A 16,871-nucleotide genomic window follows, 5' to 3' on the forward strand; every position below is an offset into this window, starting at 1 on the left:
CTTCTAAAATATGTGAAGAGAAAAAGATTAGTGAAAACAAATGTAAGCCCCTTGCAGTCGGATTTAGATGAATTTATAATGGGGAACAAAGAAATGGCAGACCAATTGAACAAATACTTCTTCATGAGTAGTGGAGTGTCTTCACGAAGGAAGACACAAATAACCTTCCGAATGTACTAGGGGATAGTGGGTCTAGTGAGAAGGTGGAACTGAAGGATATCCTTATTAGGCGGGAAATTGTGTTCGGGAAATTGATGGGATTGAAGGCCGATAAATCCCTGGGGCCTGATAGTCTGCATCCCAGAGTATTTAAGGAAGTGGCCCGAGAAATAGTGGATGCATTGGTGATCATTTTCCAACAGTCTATCAACTCTGGATCAGTTCCTATGGACTGGAGGGTAGCTAATGTAACCGCACTTTTAAAAAAAGGAGGGAGAGAGAAAACGGTAATTATAGACCGGTTAGCCTGACATCAACAGTGGGGAAAATGTTGGAATCAATTATTAAGGATGAAATAGCAGCACATTTGGAAAGCAGTGACGGGATCGGTCCAAGTCAGCATGGATTTATGAAAGGGAAACCATGCTTGACGAATCTTCTGGAATTTTTTGAGGATGTAACTAGCAGAGTGGACAAGGGAGAACCAGCGGATGTGGTGTATTTGAACTTTCAAAAGGCTTTTGACAAGGTCCCGCACAAGAATTTGGTATGCAAATTCAAAGCGCATGTTATTGGGGGTAATGTACTGACGTGGATAGGGAAGACAGGAAGCAGAGAGTCGGGATAAACAGGTCCTTTTCAGACAGTGACGAGTGGAGTGCCTCAGGGCTCAGTGCTGGGACCCCAGCTCTTTATAATATACATTAATGATTTTGATGAAGGAATTGAGTGTAATATCTCCAAGTTTGCAGATGACACTAAACTGGGTGGCGGTGTGAGCTGTGAGGGGGACACTAAGAGGCTGCAGGGTGACTTGGACAGGTTAGGTGAGTGGGCAAATGCATGGTAGATGCAGATGATCAGGGCTGGGAACTCAACATTCAGGGGTATTCAACATTAAGGAAGGATAGAATAAAAGGAAAAGGAGGTGGGGTAGCATTGTTGGTTAAAGAGGAGATTAATGCAATAGTTAGGAAAGACATTAGCTTGGATGATGTGGAATCTATATGGGTAGAGCTGCAGAACACCAAAGGGCAAAAAACGTTAGTAGGAGTTGTGTACAGACCTCCAAACAGTAATAGGGATGTTGGGGAGGGCATCAAACAGGAAATTAGGGGTGCATGCAATAAAGGTGTAGCAGTTATAATGGGTGACTTTAATATGCACATAGATTGGGCTAGCCAAACTGGAAGCAATACGGTGGAGGAGGATTTCCTGGAGTGCAAAAGGGATGGTTTTCTAGACCAATATGTTGAGGAACCAACTAGGGGGGAGGCCATCTTAGACTGGGTGTTGTGTAATGAGAGAGGATTAATTAGCAATCTCATTGTGCGAGGCCCCTTGGGGAAGAGTGACCATAATCTGGTGGAATTCTGCATTAGGATGGAGAATGAAACAGTAAATTCAGAGACCATGGTCCAGAACTTAAAGAAGGGTAACTTTGAAGGTATGAGGCGTGAATTGGCTAGGATAGATTGGCGAATGATACTTAGGGGGTTGACTGTGGATGGGCAATGGCAGACATTTAGAGACCGCATGGATGAATTACAACAATTGTACATTCCTGTCTGGCGTAAAAATAAAAAAGGAAAGGTGGCTCAACCATGGCTATCAAGGGAAATCAGGGATAGTATTAAAGCCAAGGAAGTGGCAAACAAATTGGCCAGAAATAGCAGCGAACCTGGGGACTGGGAGAAATTTAGAACTCAGCAGAGGAGGACAAAGGGTTTGATTAGGGCAGGGAAAATGGAGTACGAGAAGAAGCTTGCAGGGAACATTAAGGTGGATTGCAAAAGTTTCTATAGGTATGTAAAGAGAAAAAGGTTAGTAAAGACAAACGTAGGTCCCCTGCAGTCAGAATCAGGGGAAGTCATAACGGGGAACAAAGAAATGGCAGACCAATTGAACAAGTACTTTGGTTCGGTATTCACTAAGGAGGATACAAACAACCTTCCGGATATAAAAGGGGTCAGAGGGTCTAGTAAGGAGGGGAAACTGAGGGAAATCTTTATTAGTCGGGAAATTGTGTTGGGGAAATTGATGGGATTGAAGGCCGATAAATCCCCAGGGCCTGATGGACTGCATCCCAGAGTACTTAAGGAGGTGGCCTTGGAAATAGCGGATGCATTGACAGTCATTTTCCAACATTCCATTGACTCTGGATCAGTTCCTATGGAGTGGAGGGTAGCCAATGTAACCCCACTTTTTAAAAAAGGAGGGAGAGAGAAAACAGGGAATTATAGACCGGTCAGCCTGACCTCAGTAGTGGGTAAAATGATGGAATCAATTATTAAGGATGTCATAGCAGTGCATCTGGAAAATGGTGACATGATAGGTCCAAGTCAGCATGGATATGTGAAAGGGAAATCATGCTTGACAAATCTTCTGGAATTTTTTGAGGATGTTTCCAGTAAAGTGGACAAAGGAGAACCAGTTGATGTGGTATATTTGGACTTTCAGAAGGCTTTCGACAAGGTCCCACACAAGAGATTAATGTGCAAAGTTAAAGCACATGGGATTGGGGGTAGTGTGCTGACGTGGATTGAGAACTGGTTGTCAGACAGGAAGCAAAGAGTAGGAGTAAACGGGTACTTTTCAGAATGGCAGGCAGTGACTAGTGGGGTGCCGCAAGGTTCTGTGCTGGGGCCCCAGCTGTTTACATTGTACATTAATGATTTAGACGAGGGGATTAAATGCAGTATCTCCAAATTTGCGGATGACACTAAGTTGGGTGGCAGTGTGAGCTGCGAGGAGGATGCTATTAGGCTGCAGAGTGACTTGGATAGGTTAGGTGAGTGGGCAAATGCATGGCAGATGAAGTATAATGTGGATAAATGTGAGGTTATCCACTTTGGTGGTAAAAACAGAGAGACAGACTATTATCTGAATGGTGACAGATTAGGAAAAGGGAAGGTGCAAAGAAACCTGGGTGTCATGGTACATCAGTCATTGAAGGTTGGCATGCAGGTACAGCAGGCGTTTAAGAAAGCAAATGACATGTTGGCCTTCATAGTGAGGGGATTTGAATACAGGGGCAGGGAGGTGTTTCTACAGTTGTACAGGGCCTTGGTGAGGCCACACCTGGAGTATTGTGTACAGTTTTGGTCTCCTAACTTGAGGAAGGACATTCTTGCTATTGAGGGAGTGCAGCGAAGATTCACCAGACTGATTCCCGGGATGGCGGGACTGACCTATCAAGAAAGACTGGATCAACTGGGCTTGTATTCACTGGAGTTCAGAAGAATGAGAGGGGACCTCATAGAAACGTTTAAAATTCTGACGGGTTTAGACAGTTTAGATGCAGGAAGAATGTTCCCAATGTTGGGGAAGTCCAGAACCAGGGGTCACAGTCTGAGGATAAGGGGTAAGCCATTTAGGACCGAGATGAGGAGAAACTTCTTCACCCAGAGAGTGGTGAACCTGTGGAATTCTCTACCACAGAAAGTAGTTGAGGCCAATTCACTAAATATATTCAAAAGGGAGTTAGATGAAGTCCTTACTACTCGGGGGATCAAGGGTTATGGCGAGAAAGCAGGAAGGGGGTACTGAAGTTTCATGTTCAGCCATGAACTCATTGAATGGCGGTGCAGGCTAGAAGGGCTGAATGGCCTGCTCCTGCACCTATTTTCTATGTTTCTATGTTTCTATAAATGTGAGGTTATCCATTTTGGGAGCAAAAACACGAAGGCAGATTATCTGAATGGCGGCAGATTAGGAAAAGGGGAGGTGCAACGAGACCTGGGTGTCATGGTTCATCAGTCATTGAAGGTTGGCATGCAGGTACAGCAGGCGTTGAAGAAGGCAAATGGTATGTTGGCCTTCATAGCTAGGGGAGTTGAGTATAGGAGCAGGGAGGTGTTACTGCAGTTGTATAGGGCTTTAGTGAGGCCTCACCTGGAATATTGTGTTCAGTTTTGGTCTCCTAATCTGAGGAAGGACGTTCTTGCTATTGAGGGAGTACAGCGAAGGTTCACCAAACTAATTCCAGGGATGGCTGGACTGTCATATGAGGAGAGACTGGATCAACTGGGTCTTTGTTAACTGGAGTTTAGAAGGATGAGAGGGGATCTCATAGAAACGTATAAGATTCTGACGGGACTGGACAGGTTAGATGCGGGAAGAATGTTCCCGATGTTGGGGAAGTCCAGGACCAGGGTACATAGTCTTAGGATAAGGGGTAGGCCATTTAGGACTGAGATGAGGAGAAACTTCTTCACTCAGAGAGTTGTTAATCTGTGGAACTCCCTGCCGCAGAGAGTTGTTGAGGCCAGTTCATTGGATATATTCAAGAGGGAGTTAGATATGGCCCTTACGGCTAAGGGGATCAAGGGGTATGGAGAGAAAGCAGGAAAGGGGTACTGAGGGAATGATCAGCCATGATCTTACTAAATGGTGGTGCAGGCTCGAAGGGCCGAATGGCCTACTCCTGCACCTATTTTCTCTGTTTCTATGGTTCTATACCCGCCTTTACCCCTTGTCCTTTAATATCTTTTTGGTGAACAAAAAGCTATCAATCTCAGATTTAAAATGAACAATTAATCTAGCATCAATTGTTTGCGGAAGAAAGTTCCAAACTTCTACCACTCTTTGTGTGTATATGTTTCTTAACTTCACTGCTGAAAGGCCCAGTTTTAATTTTTAGACTATGCCCCATACCCCTAGACTCCCCAACCAGCAGGAATAATTTCTCTCTATCTACCCTATCTGTTCCCCTTAATATCCTGAAAACTTCGATCAAATCACCCCAAAACATTTTAAATTTCAGGGAATGCGATCCTAGTTGTTTGTGTAATCTCTCGTCGTAATTTAACCCTTGGAGTCCAGGTATCATTCAATGAGTGGGTGGCAGGGGGTGGGCCAGATGGCGGGTGGAGACAGAGCCAGCTATAGGGACTCGCAACGCATTTCAAATCCCCCCCCCCCCCCACCCTCCAGAGACCTCCACGGTACACCTGGTGAGACCAGAGCAGGTCCAGTCAAGTCACTGATTGGCAGTAGTGGCCTCCAACCGGGCAGGGGTGGGGGGAGGGAGGATGGTCCAGGCAGAGGATCGTGACATTTGCCCCTGAAGATCTGAGAAATTTTTGAAGTGGTCTGTTTACAAAGGAAACTGACAGTTCCTTCATCTTTCTCAGGGTGGGGGTGGTGGTCAGAGGAGTAGCACAGGCACCCAACCTTGGAATGTTACTTAAGGGATACTGCAAGAGGGGCAGAGGCACACAGCCATGTTTTTCCTAATTCTAACAGTCAACTGGGCACAAGCAGTCTGAAGTAGAATGAAAAGACATGAGTCAATAAGGAGAAGGAAGAACTATGCTCTCCCCGAGGTTCTCTCTCCCTCTCTCCGAGTTCTCTCTCTCTTCCCGAGGTTCTCTCTCCCTCTCTCCGAGTTCTCTCTCTCTTCCCGAGGTTCTCTCTCCCTGAGGTTCTCTCACTCCCCGAGGTTCTCTCTTCCTCTCCCCGAGTTCTCTCTCTCTTCCCGAGGTTCTCTCTCCCCGAGGTTCTCTCACTCCCCGAGGTTCTCTCTCCCCCTCTCCGAGTTCTCTCTCTTCCCGAGGTTCTCTCTCCCCGAGGTTCTCTCTTCCTCTCCCCGAGGTTCTCTCTTCCTCTTCCCGAGCTTCTCTCTTCCCGAGGTTCTCTCTCCCCGAGTTTTCTCTCTCTACCTGAGGTTCTCTCTCTACCTGAGGTTCTCTCTCTCCCCGAGTTCTCTCTCTCCCCGAGGTTCTCTCTCTACCTGAGGTTCTCTCTCCCTCTCTCCGAGTTTTCTCTCTCACCGAGGTTTTCTCTCCCTCTCTGAGTTTTCTCTCTCCCCGAGGTTCCCCGAGGTTCTCTCTCCCTCTCTCTGAGTTTTCTCTCTCCTCGAGGTTCTCTCTCTCCCCGAGATTCTCTCTCTCCCGAGGTTCTCTCTCCCCCCGAGTTTCTCTCTCTCTCCCCCAGAGGTTCTCTCTCTCCCTCTCCCAGAGGTTCTCGCTCCCCGAGGTTCTCTTTCCCTCTCTCCGAGTTCTCTCTCTCCCCGAGGTTTGTTTGGAACATCACGAAAAGGAAGAAATTACAAATGAATAGAAAACCAATGAATCATTTTATCCGCTGTCATTCTGTGCAGCTTTTTTTTTCCTGAGGTGGGTGTTTTGACTGAGTCATTAGGAGCCAATTCCACTAATACTGGCTGGACCATACTACAATCCCACTTACTGTGAATGAACTGTGCTCGGCAGACCACAACCCAACCCAACCACTCTGTGTCCTCTCAGCTAAACTCTGCTCTTCGGGTCAGTTCGTGGTGCGCTTTCAATTGAAAATTAAGGCTAATATTATTCACTGTGAATCAAAACTCCCTGCTTGGTGAATTATCTCAATGCCATGAAACAGCACCGCTTACCACCATTGTCTGAAAGGAAAGATTTTATGAATTAGAGCTCTGGTGCAGAACCTCGCAGGGAGGGACTGCATATTGGGGCAACAGCAGAGAATCGGGCAGATTAAATATAAAAGAAAGACTTGCATTTATATAGCGCCTTTCACAACCTCAGGACCTCCCAAAGCGTTTTACAGCCAATGAAGTATGTTTGAAGTGTGTGCTCTGAGCTGCCGGATGATCACTATTCGCTGCCTCCAGTTGAGTACTGGTACTGACTTCAGCCCCCATGATGTTTCCCCAAGGTGCTTTACCAAGTCGGAAAACCAGGGGAGTGTTGGTGGTGCCTGACAGAGCCAACCATCTCAGTCGGACAAACAAAGGTTGTGGATTGAAATGCTGTTATCAACACTAGAGAATGAAAGATTAATTTCAAGTGACCCTGAATCTTCTGCCTGGGAAGCTGTTGCCCATGGAATCTGATGATGTGTCCATAATGATATTTGCATAAGGTGCAGGTTAGAGCAGAGAGCTGGGAAGAGTACAGGCGGGTCTGGATAGAGTTGGCTAGCCACCACAAACAGGGTGTGAATTAATCCTGGCACCAGAACAGGTGAGTCCGAGGCCCCTTCGAAATTGACCACATATAAATGAGCATAAACTGTCTCCGGGCAGATCACTGTGAGGCGGGCATCAAGCCCGGGCGATTGGGAGAGGACTGAGATGCTGTATAAATGTGAGTTTGCTCTTGTTATTAACAAGTGTCTGTCTGCTTGAGAACACCAGCGGCAGGTCGGGGCCATAAAAGGAGCAGCGAGCGGTGGCCATGGGCAGCGTGGAGGGAGGGTGGTCCAGGTAGGGGATCGTGACATTTGCCCCTGAAGATCTGAGACATTTTTGAAGTGGTCTGTTTACAAAGGAAGCTGACAGTTCCTTCATCTTTCTCAGGGTGGGGGTGGGGGTGGTGGTCAGAGAAGAGGAGTAGCACAGGCACCCAACCTTGGAATGTTACTTAAGGGATACTACAAGAGGGGCAGAGGCACACAGCCATGTTTTTCCTAATTCTAACAGTCAACTGGGCACAAGCAGTCTGAAGTAGAATGAAAAGACATGAGTCAATAAGGAGAAGAACTATGCTCTCCCCGAGGTTCTCTCTCCTCAAGGTTCTCTCCCTCTCACCGAGTTCTCTCTCTCTCTCCCCGAGTTTCTCTCTCTCCCCCCGAGGTTCTCTCTCCCTCGCTCCCCGAGGTTATCTCTCTCCCCGAGGTTCTCTTCCCTCGCTCCCCGAGGTTCTCTCTCTCCCCGAGGTTCTCTTCCCTCGCTCCTCGCGGTTCTCTCTCCCTCTCCCCGAGTTTTCTCTCTCCCCGAGGTTCTCCCTCTCTCCGAGTTTTCTCTCTCTCCCCGAAGTTCCCTCTCCTCGAGGTTCTCTCTCTCTCCCCGAGGTTCTCTCACCCTCTCTCCGATTTCTCTCTCTCCCCGAGGTTCTCTCACCCTCTCTCCGAGTTCTCTCTCTCCCCGAGGTTCTCTCTCCCTCTTACCGAGGTTTTCTCTCTCCCCGAGGTTTGTTTGGAACATCACGAAAAGGAAGAAATTACAAATGAAAAGAAAACCAATGAATCATTTTATCCGCTGTCATTCTGTGCAGCTTTTTTTTTTCCTGAGGTGGGTGTTTTGACTGAGTCATTAGGAGCCAATTCCACTAATACTGGCTGGACCATACTACAATCCCACTTACTGTGAATGAACTGTGCTCGGCAGACCACAACCCAACCCAACCACTCTGTGTCCTCTCAGCTAAACTCTGCTCTTCGGGTCAGTTCGTGGTGCGCTTTCAATTGAAAATTAAGGCTAATATTATTCACTGTGAATCAAAACTCCCTGCTTGGTGAATTATCTCAATGCCATGAAACAGCACCGCTTACCACCATTGTCTGAAAGGAAAGATTTTATGAATTAGAGCTCTGGTGCAGAACCTCGCAGGGAGGGACTGCATATTGGGGCAACGGCAGAGAATCGGGCAGATTAAATATAAAAGAAAGACTTGCATTTATATAGCGCCTTTCACAACCTCAGGACCTCCCAAAGCGTTTTACAGCCAATGAAGTATGTTTGAAGTGTGTGCTCTGAGCTGCCGGATGATCACTATTCGCTGCCTCCAGTTGAGTACTGGTACTGATTTCAACTCCCATGATGTTTCCCCAAGGTGCTTTACCAAGTCGGAAAACCAGGGGAGTGTTGGTGGTGCCTGACAGAGCCAACCATCTCAGTCGGACAAACAAAGGTTGTGGATTGAAATGCTTTTATCAACACTAGAGAATGAAAGATTAATTTCAAGTGACCCTGAATCTTCTGCCTGGGAAGCTGTTGCCCATGGAATCTGATGATGTGTCCATAATGATATTTGCATAAGGCGCAGGTTAGAGCAGAGAGCTGGGAAGAGTACAGGCGGGTCTGGATAGAGTTGGCTAGCCACCACAAACAGGGTGTGAATCAATCCTGGCACCAGAACAGGTGAGTCCGAGGCCCCTTCAAAATTGCACCCTTGACCGCATATAAATGAGCATAAACTGTCCCCGGGCAGATCACTGTGAGGTGGGCATCAAGCCCGGGCGATTGGGAGAGGACTGAGATGCTGTATAAATGTGAGTTTGCTCTTGTTATTAACAAGTGTCTGTCTGTGTGAGAACACCAGCGGCAGGTCGGGGCCATAAAACAGATGCACTTTATTTACTCTATCTAAAACCTTCATGATTTTGAACACCTCTATCAAATCTCCTAAGCCTTTTCTGCTCCAAGGAGAACAACCTCAGCTTCTCCAGTCTATCCACGTAACTGCATTCCCTCATCCCTGTAACCGTTCCAGTAAATCTCTTCTGTGCCCTCTCCAAAGCCTTCACATCCTTCCTAAAGTGTGCTGCCCTTTGTACCATTTGTGTGTATGGTCTCTCCTCATTCTTTAACCAAAATATTTCACCTCACACTTCTCTACATTGAATTTTATCTGCCCATTCCATATTACTTCAGGGATCAGCATGAGCTGGTGCAGGAGGGCGACGGCAGCGAAGAGTGACGTCAACAAGGTCCAGATCGGTGATTGGAGCATGGGCGGATACAGCAGGAGCGGCGAGAGACCATAGAGAGACGTGATCGGGATTCAGGAGAGGTGTGAGTTCGGGGCCAGGTGCCCAGGGGCAGCACGGGCCAGCCCACACTGCGATATGTGTGCGCACTAGGTCCGTGCAGCAGAGCAGGTCTCCAGTCGTCTTGGATAACCCTTGCCACTGGACCAAGACCTAGCTCTGTCAAGCCCGTGTGGTGGTTGGTGTGCAACGGCCACCACACGTTAAAATAATCCACATACAGGCATCTTCCACCCCTCAGGGTATAGTTCAGGACCTGGAATATTAAGTTCTTTATTGAAACACCTGTGAACTCATCCTTTTTTGGCATGGAAGCAAGTCATCCTCATTTCGAGGGACTGCCTATGATGATGATGATGTTACAGGCAGTTACTGCACTCAGTTAGTACAGTCAGTTATTATCATAGAATCACAGATTAGTACAGCACAGAAGGAGGCTATTCGGCCCATCAAATCTGTGCGGCTCTTTTGAAGAGCAATATAATTCGTCCCCGCTCTTTTCCCATATCCCTGCAATTTTTTCTCCTTCCAGTATTTATCTAATTCCCTGTTGAAGGCTACTATTGAATCTGTTTCCACTGCCCTATCAGACTATGCATTACAAATCCTAATCACTCGTTCTGTAAAAACGTTTTTCCTCATGTCACTTCTGGTTTTTTTGCCAGTCACCTCTGGTTATCGACCCTTCAGCCATTGGAAACAGATGCACTTTATTTACTCAATCTAAAACCTTCATGATTTTGAACACCTCTATCAAATCTCCTGAGCCTTTTCTGCTCCAAGGAGAACAACCTCAGCTTCTCCAGTCTATCCACGTAACTGCATTCCCTCATCCCTGTAACTGTTCCAGTAAATCTCTTCTGTGCCCTCTCCAAAGCCTTCACATCTTTCCTAAAGTGTGCTGCCCTTTGTACCATTTGTGTGTATGGTCTCTCCTCATTCTTTAACCAAAATATTTCACCTCACACTTCTCTACATTGAATTTTATCTGCCCATTCCATTCAGTTATTACAGTAACTAATCTCTAATTTTCATCTGTCATTTTATTTATTTTACAGAATATCTAATTCATTATGCAGCATCCATGTTTTTGCACTTTCCCTTGTGACTGATTTAATTGATGTGCTTGAAGTGTGTGTGGGTATAGCAGTGTTGCGAGACCAGTGATGGGTCAGGACTAATGAGATCTACCTTCACACACAAACACAAAGAAGCAACTCACTCAAAGTAGCATCAACATGGAAGGAATGCAATGGATTAGAGCCAAGACATTCAACGGGTGATGTCAGGAATCACTTCTTCATATGAAGGGTAGTGGAAATCTGGAACTCTTTCCCCAAAAAAGCTGTAGAGCCTGGTGGTTAGTTGAAAATTTCTACACTGAGATTGATTGATTTTTTTGTTGGGAAGGGCATTAAGGGTTATCAAACCAAGACAGGTAATTGGCATTAAGATAAAGATCAGCCATGATCTAATTGAATGGGGGAACAGGCTGGAGGGGCTGACTTGCCTCCTCCTGTTCCCATGTACCTGAGATGGGCATTGATTGCAGAGTTAATTACATAAAGAGATGGGTTTTGATGGGAAAGTTAATATCCTTGAGGTGTTTCCGACACTATTTGGGCATGAGATGTTGGCCCCCTTAAATTGGAGCTCTTTTCACCTGTATTTCAGCCCTCACATTTCTCTCTCCCTAGCCTAACTCCGTATAACTCTGAACTGCAAATGTTATTTTCCTGTCTCCAGATTGAAGAACCAGTGAGCCTACTCCCAATTTTTGCAAAGTGCTCTGCGATGCCTTAAACGATTGCTGATGAAAAATGTGAAACATTTGTCAAACACAATTAGATTGTTGACCGACTTCTTGAATGTCTGTTGAGTCACGTCCTGTTTTCATTTTTTGTCTCTTCTGCAGGGTGGAAAATCTTACTCGGGACCCTGTAATGGGAGAGACTGCAGTGCAGGATGCCAGTGTTTCCCGGAGAAAGGCGCAAGAGTAAGTACACACAATGGAATCTCTACATGTATCAGGCAGCAGGAATGTTCACATGAATACTGATAGGGATGGGCATTGCCTTGTCCTTTCCTGTCCTCCTCACAAGAGTTTCAGGCGATAGTTTGTGAGCACATATTGGCCTCCATGTACCTCACATATGCCCATGATATATTGGGACACTGGAGCTCACTGCTCGATAGGTGATGGTAATGGGATAGACCCCTCACTGTGGCACAGACTCCTCACTGTGGGACAGACCCCTCACTGTGGGATAGACCCCTCACTGTGGCACAGACCCCTCACTGTGGCACAGACTCCTCACTGTGGGATAGACCCCTCACTGTGGGATAGACCCCTCACTGTGGCACAGACCCCTCACTGTGGCACAGACTCCTCACTGTGGCACAGACTCCTCACTGTGGCACAGACTCCTCACTGTGGGATAGACCCCTCACTGTGGGATAGACCCCTCACTGTGGGATAGACTCCTCACTGTGGCACAGACTCCTCACTGTGGCACAGACTCACTGTGGGATAGACTCCTCACTGTGGGATAGACCCCTCACTGTGGGATAGACTCCTCACTGTGGGATAGACCCCTCACTGTGGGATAGACTCCTCACTGTGGGATAGACCCCTCACTGTGGGATAGACTCCTCACTGTGGGATAGACTCCTCACTGTGGGATAGACCCCTCACTGTCGGATAGACTCCTCACTGTGGGATAGACCCCTCACTGTGGGATAGACCCCTCACTGTGGGATAGACCCCTCACTGTGGGATAGACCCCTCACTGTGGCACAGACTCCTCACTGTGGCACAGACTCCTCACTGTGGCACAGACTCCTCACTGTGGCACAGACTCCCTCACTGTGGGATAGACCCCTCACTGTAGGATAGACCCCTCACTGTGGGATAGACCCCTCACTGTGGGATAGACCCCTCACTGTGGGATAGACTCCTCACTGTGGGATAGACCCCTCACTGTGGGATAGACTCCTCACTGTGGCACAGACCCCTCACTGTGGGAGAGACTCCTCACTGTGGGATAGACTCCTCACTGTGGGATAGACCCCTCACTGTGGCACAGACTCCTCACTGTGGCACAGACTCCTCACTGTGGGATAGACTCCTCACTGTGGGATAGACTCCTTACTGTGGGATAGACTCCTTACTGTGGGATAGACTCCTTACTGTGGGATAGACCCCTCACTGTGGGATAGACCCCTCACTGTGGGATAGACCCCTCACTGTGGGATAGACCCCTCACTGTGGTATAGAATGAAAGCGTTTAATTAGGAGGGGGAAAATAGAGCATGAGAGAAAGCTTGCTGGGAACATAAAAACTGACTGCAAAAGCTTCTATACATATGTGAAGCGAAAAAGATTAGTGAAAACAAATGTAGATCCCTTGCAGTCAGATTAGCTGAATTTATAATGGGGAACAAAGAAATGGAAGACCAGTTAAACAAATACTTTGGTTCTGTCTTCACGAATGAAAACACAAATAACCTTCCGGAAATATTAGCAGACCGAGGATTTAGTGAGAAGGAGGAACTGAAGGAAATCCTTATTAGGCGGGAAATTGTGTAGGGGAAGTTGATGGGATTGAAGATCGATAAATCCCTGGGGTCTGATGGTCTGCATCCCAGAGTACTTAAGGAAGTAGCCCTAGAAATAGTGGATGCATTGGTGATCATTTTCCAACAGTCTATCGACTCTGGATCAGTTCCTATGGACTAGAAGGTAACTAATGTAACACCACTTTTTAAGAAAGGAGGGAGAGAGAAAACGGATAATTATGGACCGGTTAGCCTAACATCGGTAGTGGGAAAAATGTTGGAATCAATTATTAAAGTTGAAATGGCAGCACATTTGGAAAGCAGTGACGGGATCGGTCCAAGTCAGCATGGATTTATGAAAGGGAAATCCTGCTTGACAAATCTTCAATTTTATGAGGATGTAACTGGTAGAGTGGACAAGGAAGAACTGGTGGATGTCGTGTATTTGGACTTTCAAAAGGCTTTTGACAAGATCCCACACAAGAGATTGGTGTGCAAAATTAAAGCACATGGTATTGGGGGTAGTGTACTGACGTGGACAGAGAACTGGTTGGCAGACAGGAAGCAGAGAGTCGGGATAAACGGGTCCTTTTCAGAATGGCAGGCAGTGACTAGTGGGGTGCCGCAGGGCTCAGTGCTGGGACCCCAGCTATTTACAATATACATTCATGATTTGGATGAGGGAATTGAGTGTAATATCTCCAAGTTTGTAGATGACAGTAAGCTGGGTGGCGGTGTGAGCTGTGAGGAGGACGCTAAAAGGCTGCAGGGTAACTTGGACAGGTTAGGTGAGTGGGCAAACGCGTGGCAGATGCAGTAAATTGTGGATAACTGTGAGGTTATCCACTTTGGTGGCAAAAACACGAAGGCAGAATATTATCTGAATGGCGGCAGACAAGGAAAAGGGGAGATGCAACGAGACCTGGGTGTCATTGTACATCAGTCATTGAAAGTTAGTATGCAGGTACAGCAGGCGGTGAAGAAGGCAAATGGTATGTTCGCCTTCATAGCTAGGGGATTTGAGTATAGGAGCAGGGAGGTCTTACTGCAGTTGTACAGGGCCTGAGTGAGGCCTCACCTGGAATATTGTGTTCAGTTTTGGTCTCCTAATCTGAGGAAGGATGTTCTTGCTATTAAGGGAGTGCAGCGAAGGTTCACCAGACTGATTCCCGGGATGGCAGGACTGACATATGAGGAGAGACTGGATCGACTGGATCGACTGAAGTTTAGAAGGATGAGAGGGGATCTCACAGAAACATATAAAATTCTGACAGGACTGGACAGATTAGATGCAGGAAGAATGTTCCCGATGTTGGGGAAGTCCAGAACCAGGGAACATAATCTAAGGATAAGGGGTAAGCCATTTAGGACTGAGATGAGGAGAAACTTCATCACTCAGAGAGTTGTTAACCTGTGGAATTCCCTATCACAATGAGCCAGTTCATTGGATATATTCAAGAGGGAGTTAGATATGGCCCTTACGGCTAAAGGAATCATGGAGAGAAAGCGGGAAAGGGATACTGAGGTGAATGATCAGCCATGATCTTATTGAATGTTGATGCAGGCTCGAAGGACCGAATGGCCTACTCCTGCACCTATTTTCTATGTCTCTATGTAATACTGTGGGCTAGACTCACTGTGGGATAGGCTAACTGTCGGAGAGACCCATCACTGTGGGATAGAGGCCTCATTTTGGGAAAGACCCCTCATTGTGGGCAGATTCCTCACTGTGGGATAGACCCCTAACTGTGGGATAGACTCCGCAATGTGGGATAGACCCCGCACTGTGGGATAGTCCTATCATTGTGGAATAGACACCTCATTTTGGGAAAGACTCCTCATTTTGGGATAGACTCCTCCCTGTGGGATAGACCCCTTGCTCTGGGATAGATCCCTCACTGTGGGACAGACCCCTCACTTTGGGTTAGACACCACAATTTGGGATAGACCCCTCACTGTGGGATAGACTCCTCACTGTGGCACAGACTCCTCACTGTGGCACAGACTCCTCACTGTGGGATAGACTCCTTACTGTGGGATAGACTCCTTACTGTGGGATAGACTCCTTACTGTGGGATAGACTCCTTACTGTGGGATAGACCCCTCACTGTGGGATAGACCCCTCACTGTGGGATAGACCCCTCACTGTGGGATAGACCCCTCACTGTGGTATAGAATGAAAGCGTTTAATTAGGAGGGGGAAAATAGAGCATGAGAGAAAGCTTGCTGGGAACATAAAAACTGACTGCAAAAGCTTCTATACATATGTGAAGCGAAAAAGATTAGTGAAAACAAATGTAGATCCCTTGCAGTCAGATTAGCTGAATTTATAATGGGGAACAAAGAAATGGAAGACCAGTTAAACAAATACTTTGGTTCTGTCTTCACGAATGAAAACACAAATAACCTTCCGGAAATATTAGCAGACCGAGGATTTAGTGAGAAGGAGGAACTGAAGGAAATCCTTATTAGGCGGGAAATTGTGTAGGGGAAGTTGATGGGATTGAAGATCGATAAATCCCTGGGGTCTGATGGTCTGCATCCCAGAGTACTTAAGGAAGTAGCCCTAGAAATAGTGGATGCATTGGTGATCATTTTCCAACAGTCTATCGACTCTGGATCAGTTCCTATGGACTAGAAGGTAACTAATGTAACACCACTTTTTAAGAAAGGAGGGAGAGAGAAAACGGATAATTATGGACCGGTTAGCCTAACATCGGTAGTGGGAAAAATGTTGGAATCAATTATTAAAGTTGAAATGGCAGCACATTTGGAAAGCAGTGACGGGATCGGTCCAAGTCAGCATGGATTTATGAAAGGGAAATCCTGCTTGACAAATCTTCAATTTTATGAGGATGTAACTGGTAGAGTGGACAAGGAAGAACTGGTGGATGTCGTGTATTTGGACTTTCAAAAGGCTTTTGACAAGATCCCACACAAGAGATTGGTGTGCAAAATTAAAGCACATGGTATTGGGGGTAGTGTACTGACGTGGACAGAGAACTGGTTGGCAGACAGGAAGCAGAGAGTCGGGATAAACGGGTCCTTTTCAGAATGGCAGGCAGTGACTAGTGGGGTGCCGCAGGGCTCAGTGCTGGGACCCCAGCTATTTACAATATACATTCATGATTTGGATGAGGGAATTGAGTGTAATATCTCCAAGTTTGTAGATGACAGTAAGCTGGGTGGCGGTGTGAGCTGTGAGGAGGACGCTAAAAGGCTGCAGGGTAACTTGGACAGGTTAGGTGAGTGGGCAAACGCGTGGCAGATGCAGTAAATTGTGGATAACTGTGAGGTTATCCACTTTGGTGGCAAAAACACGAAGGCAGAATATTATCTGAATGGCGGCAGACAAGGAAAAGGGGAGATGCAACGAGACCTGGGTGTCATTGTACATCAGTCATTGAAAGTTAGTATGCAGGTACAGCAGGCGGTGAAGAAGGCAAATGGTATGTTCGCCTTCATAGCTAGGGGATTTGAGTATAGGAGCAGGGAGGTCTTACTGCAGTTGTACAGGGCCTGAGTGAGGCCTCACCTGGAATATTGTGTTCAGTTTTGGTCTCCTAATCTGAGGAAGGATGTTCTTGCTATTAAGGGAGTGCAGCGAAGGTTCACCAGACTGATTCCCGGGATGGCAGGACTGACATATGAGGAGAGAC

The 16,871-nt window shown here is 46.8% G+C and overlaps 1 protein-coding gene and 1 long non-coding RNA gene across 2 annotated transcripts in view; one reads left to right on the forward strand and one right to left on the reverse strand.

Annotated features, from left to right (window-relative positions):
• LOC139274985 (collagen alpha-6(IV) chain-like) overlaps window positions 1-16,871 on the forward strand; it is a 401,423-nt gene that overhangs the window by 51,745 nt on the left and 332,807 nt on the right. The window contains exon 4 of the mRNA XM_070891802.1: window positions 11,570-11,650. Within this exon, the coding sequence (XP_070747903.1) occupies window positions 11,570-11,650 (81 nt within the window). The remainder of the gene's footprint in view (window positions 1-11,569; window positions 11,651-16,871) is intronic.
• The window catches only part of LOC139274988 (uncharacterized), an 81,447-nt gene that overhangs the window by 8,423 nt on the left and 56,153 nt on the right, over window positions 1-16,871 (reverse strand). The window lies entirely within an intron of this gene.

This window comes from Pristiophorus japonicus, chromosome 10 (assembly GCF_044704955.1).
Source record: "Pristiophorus japonicus isolate sPriJap1 chromosome 10, sPriJap1.hap1, whole genome shotgun sequence".
NCBI classification, from domain to species: domain Eukaryota; kingdom Metazoa; phylum Chordata; class Chondrichthyes; family Pristiophoridae; genus Pristiophorus; species Pristiophorus japonicus.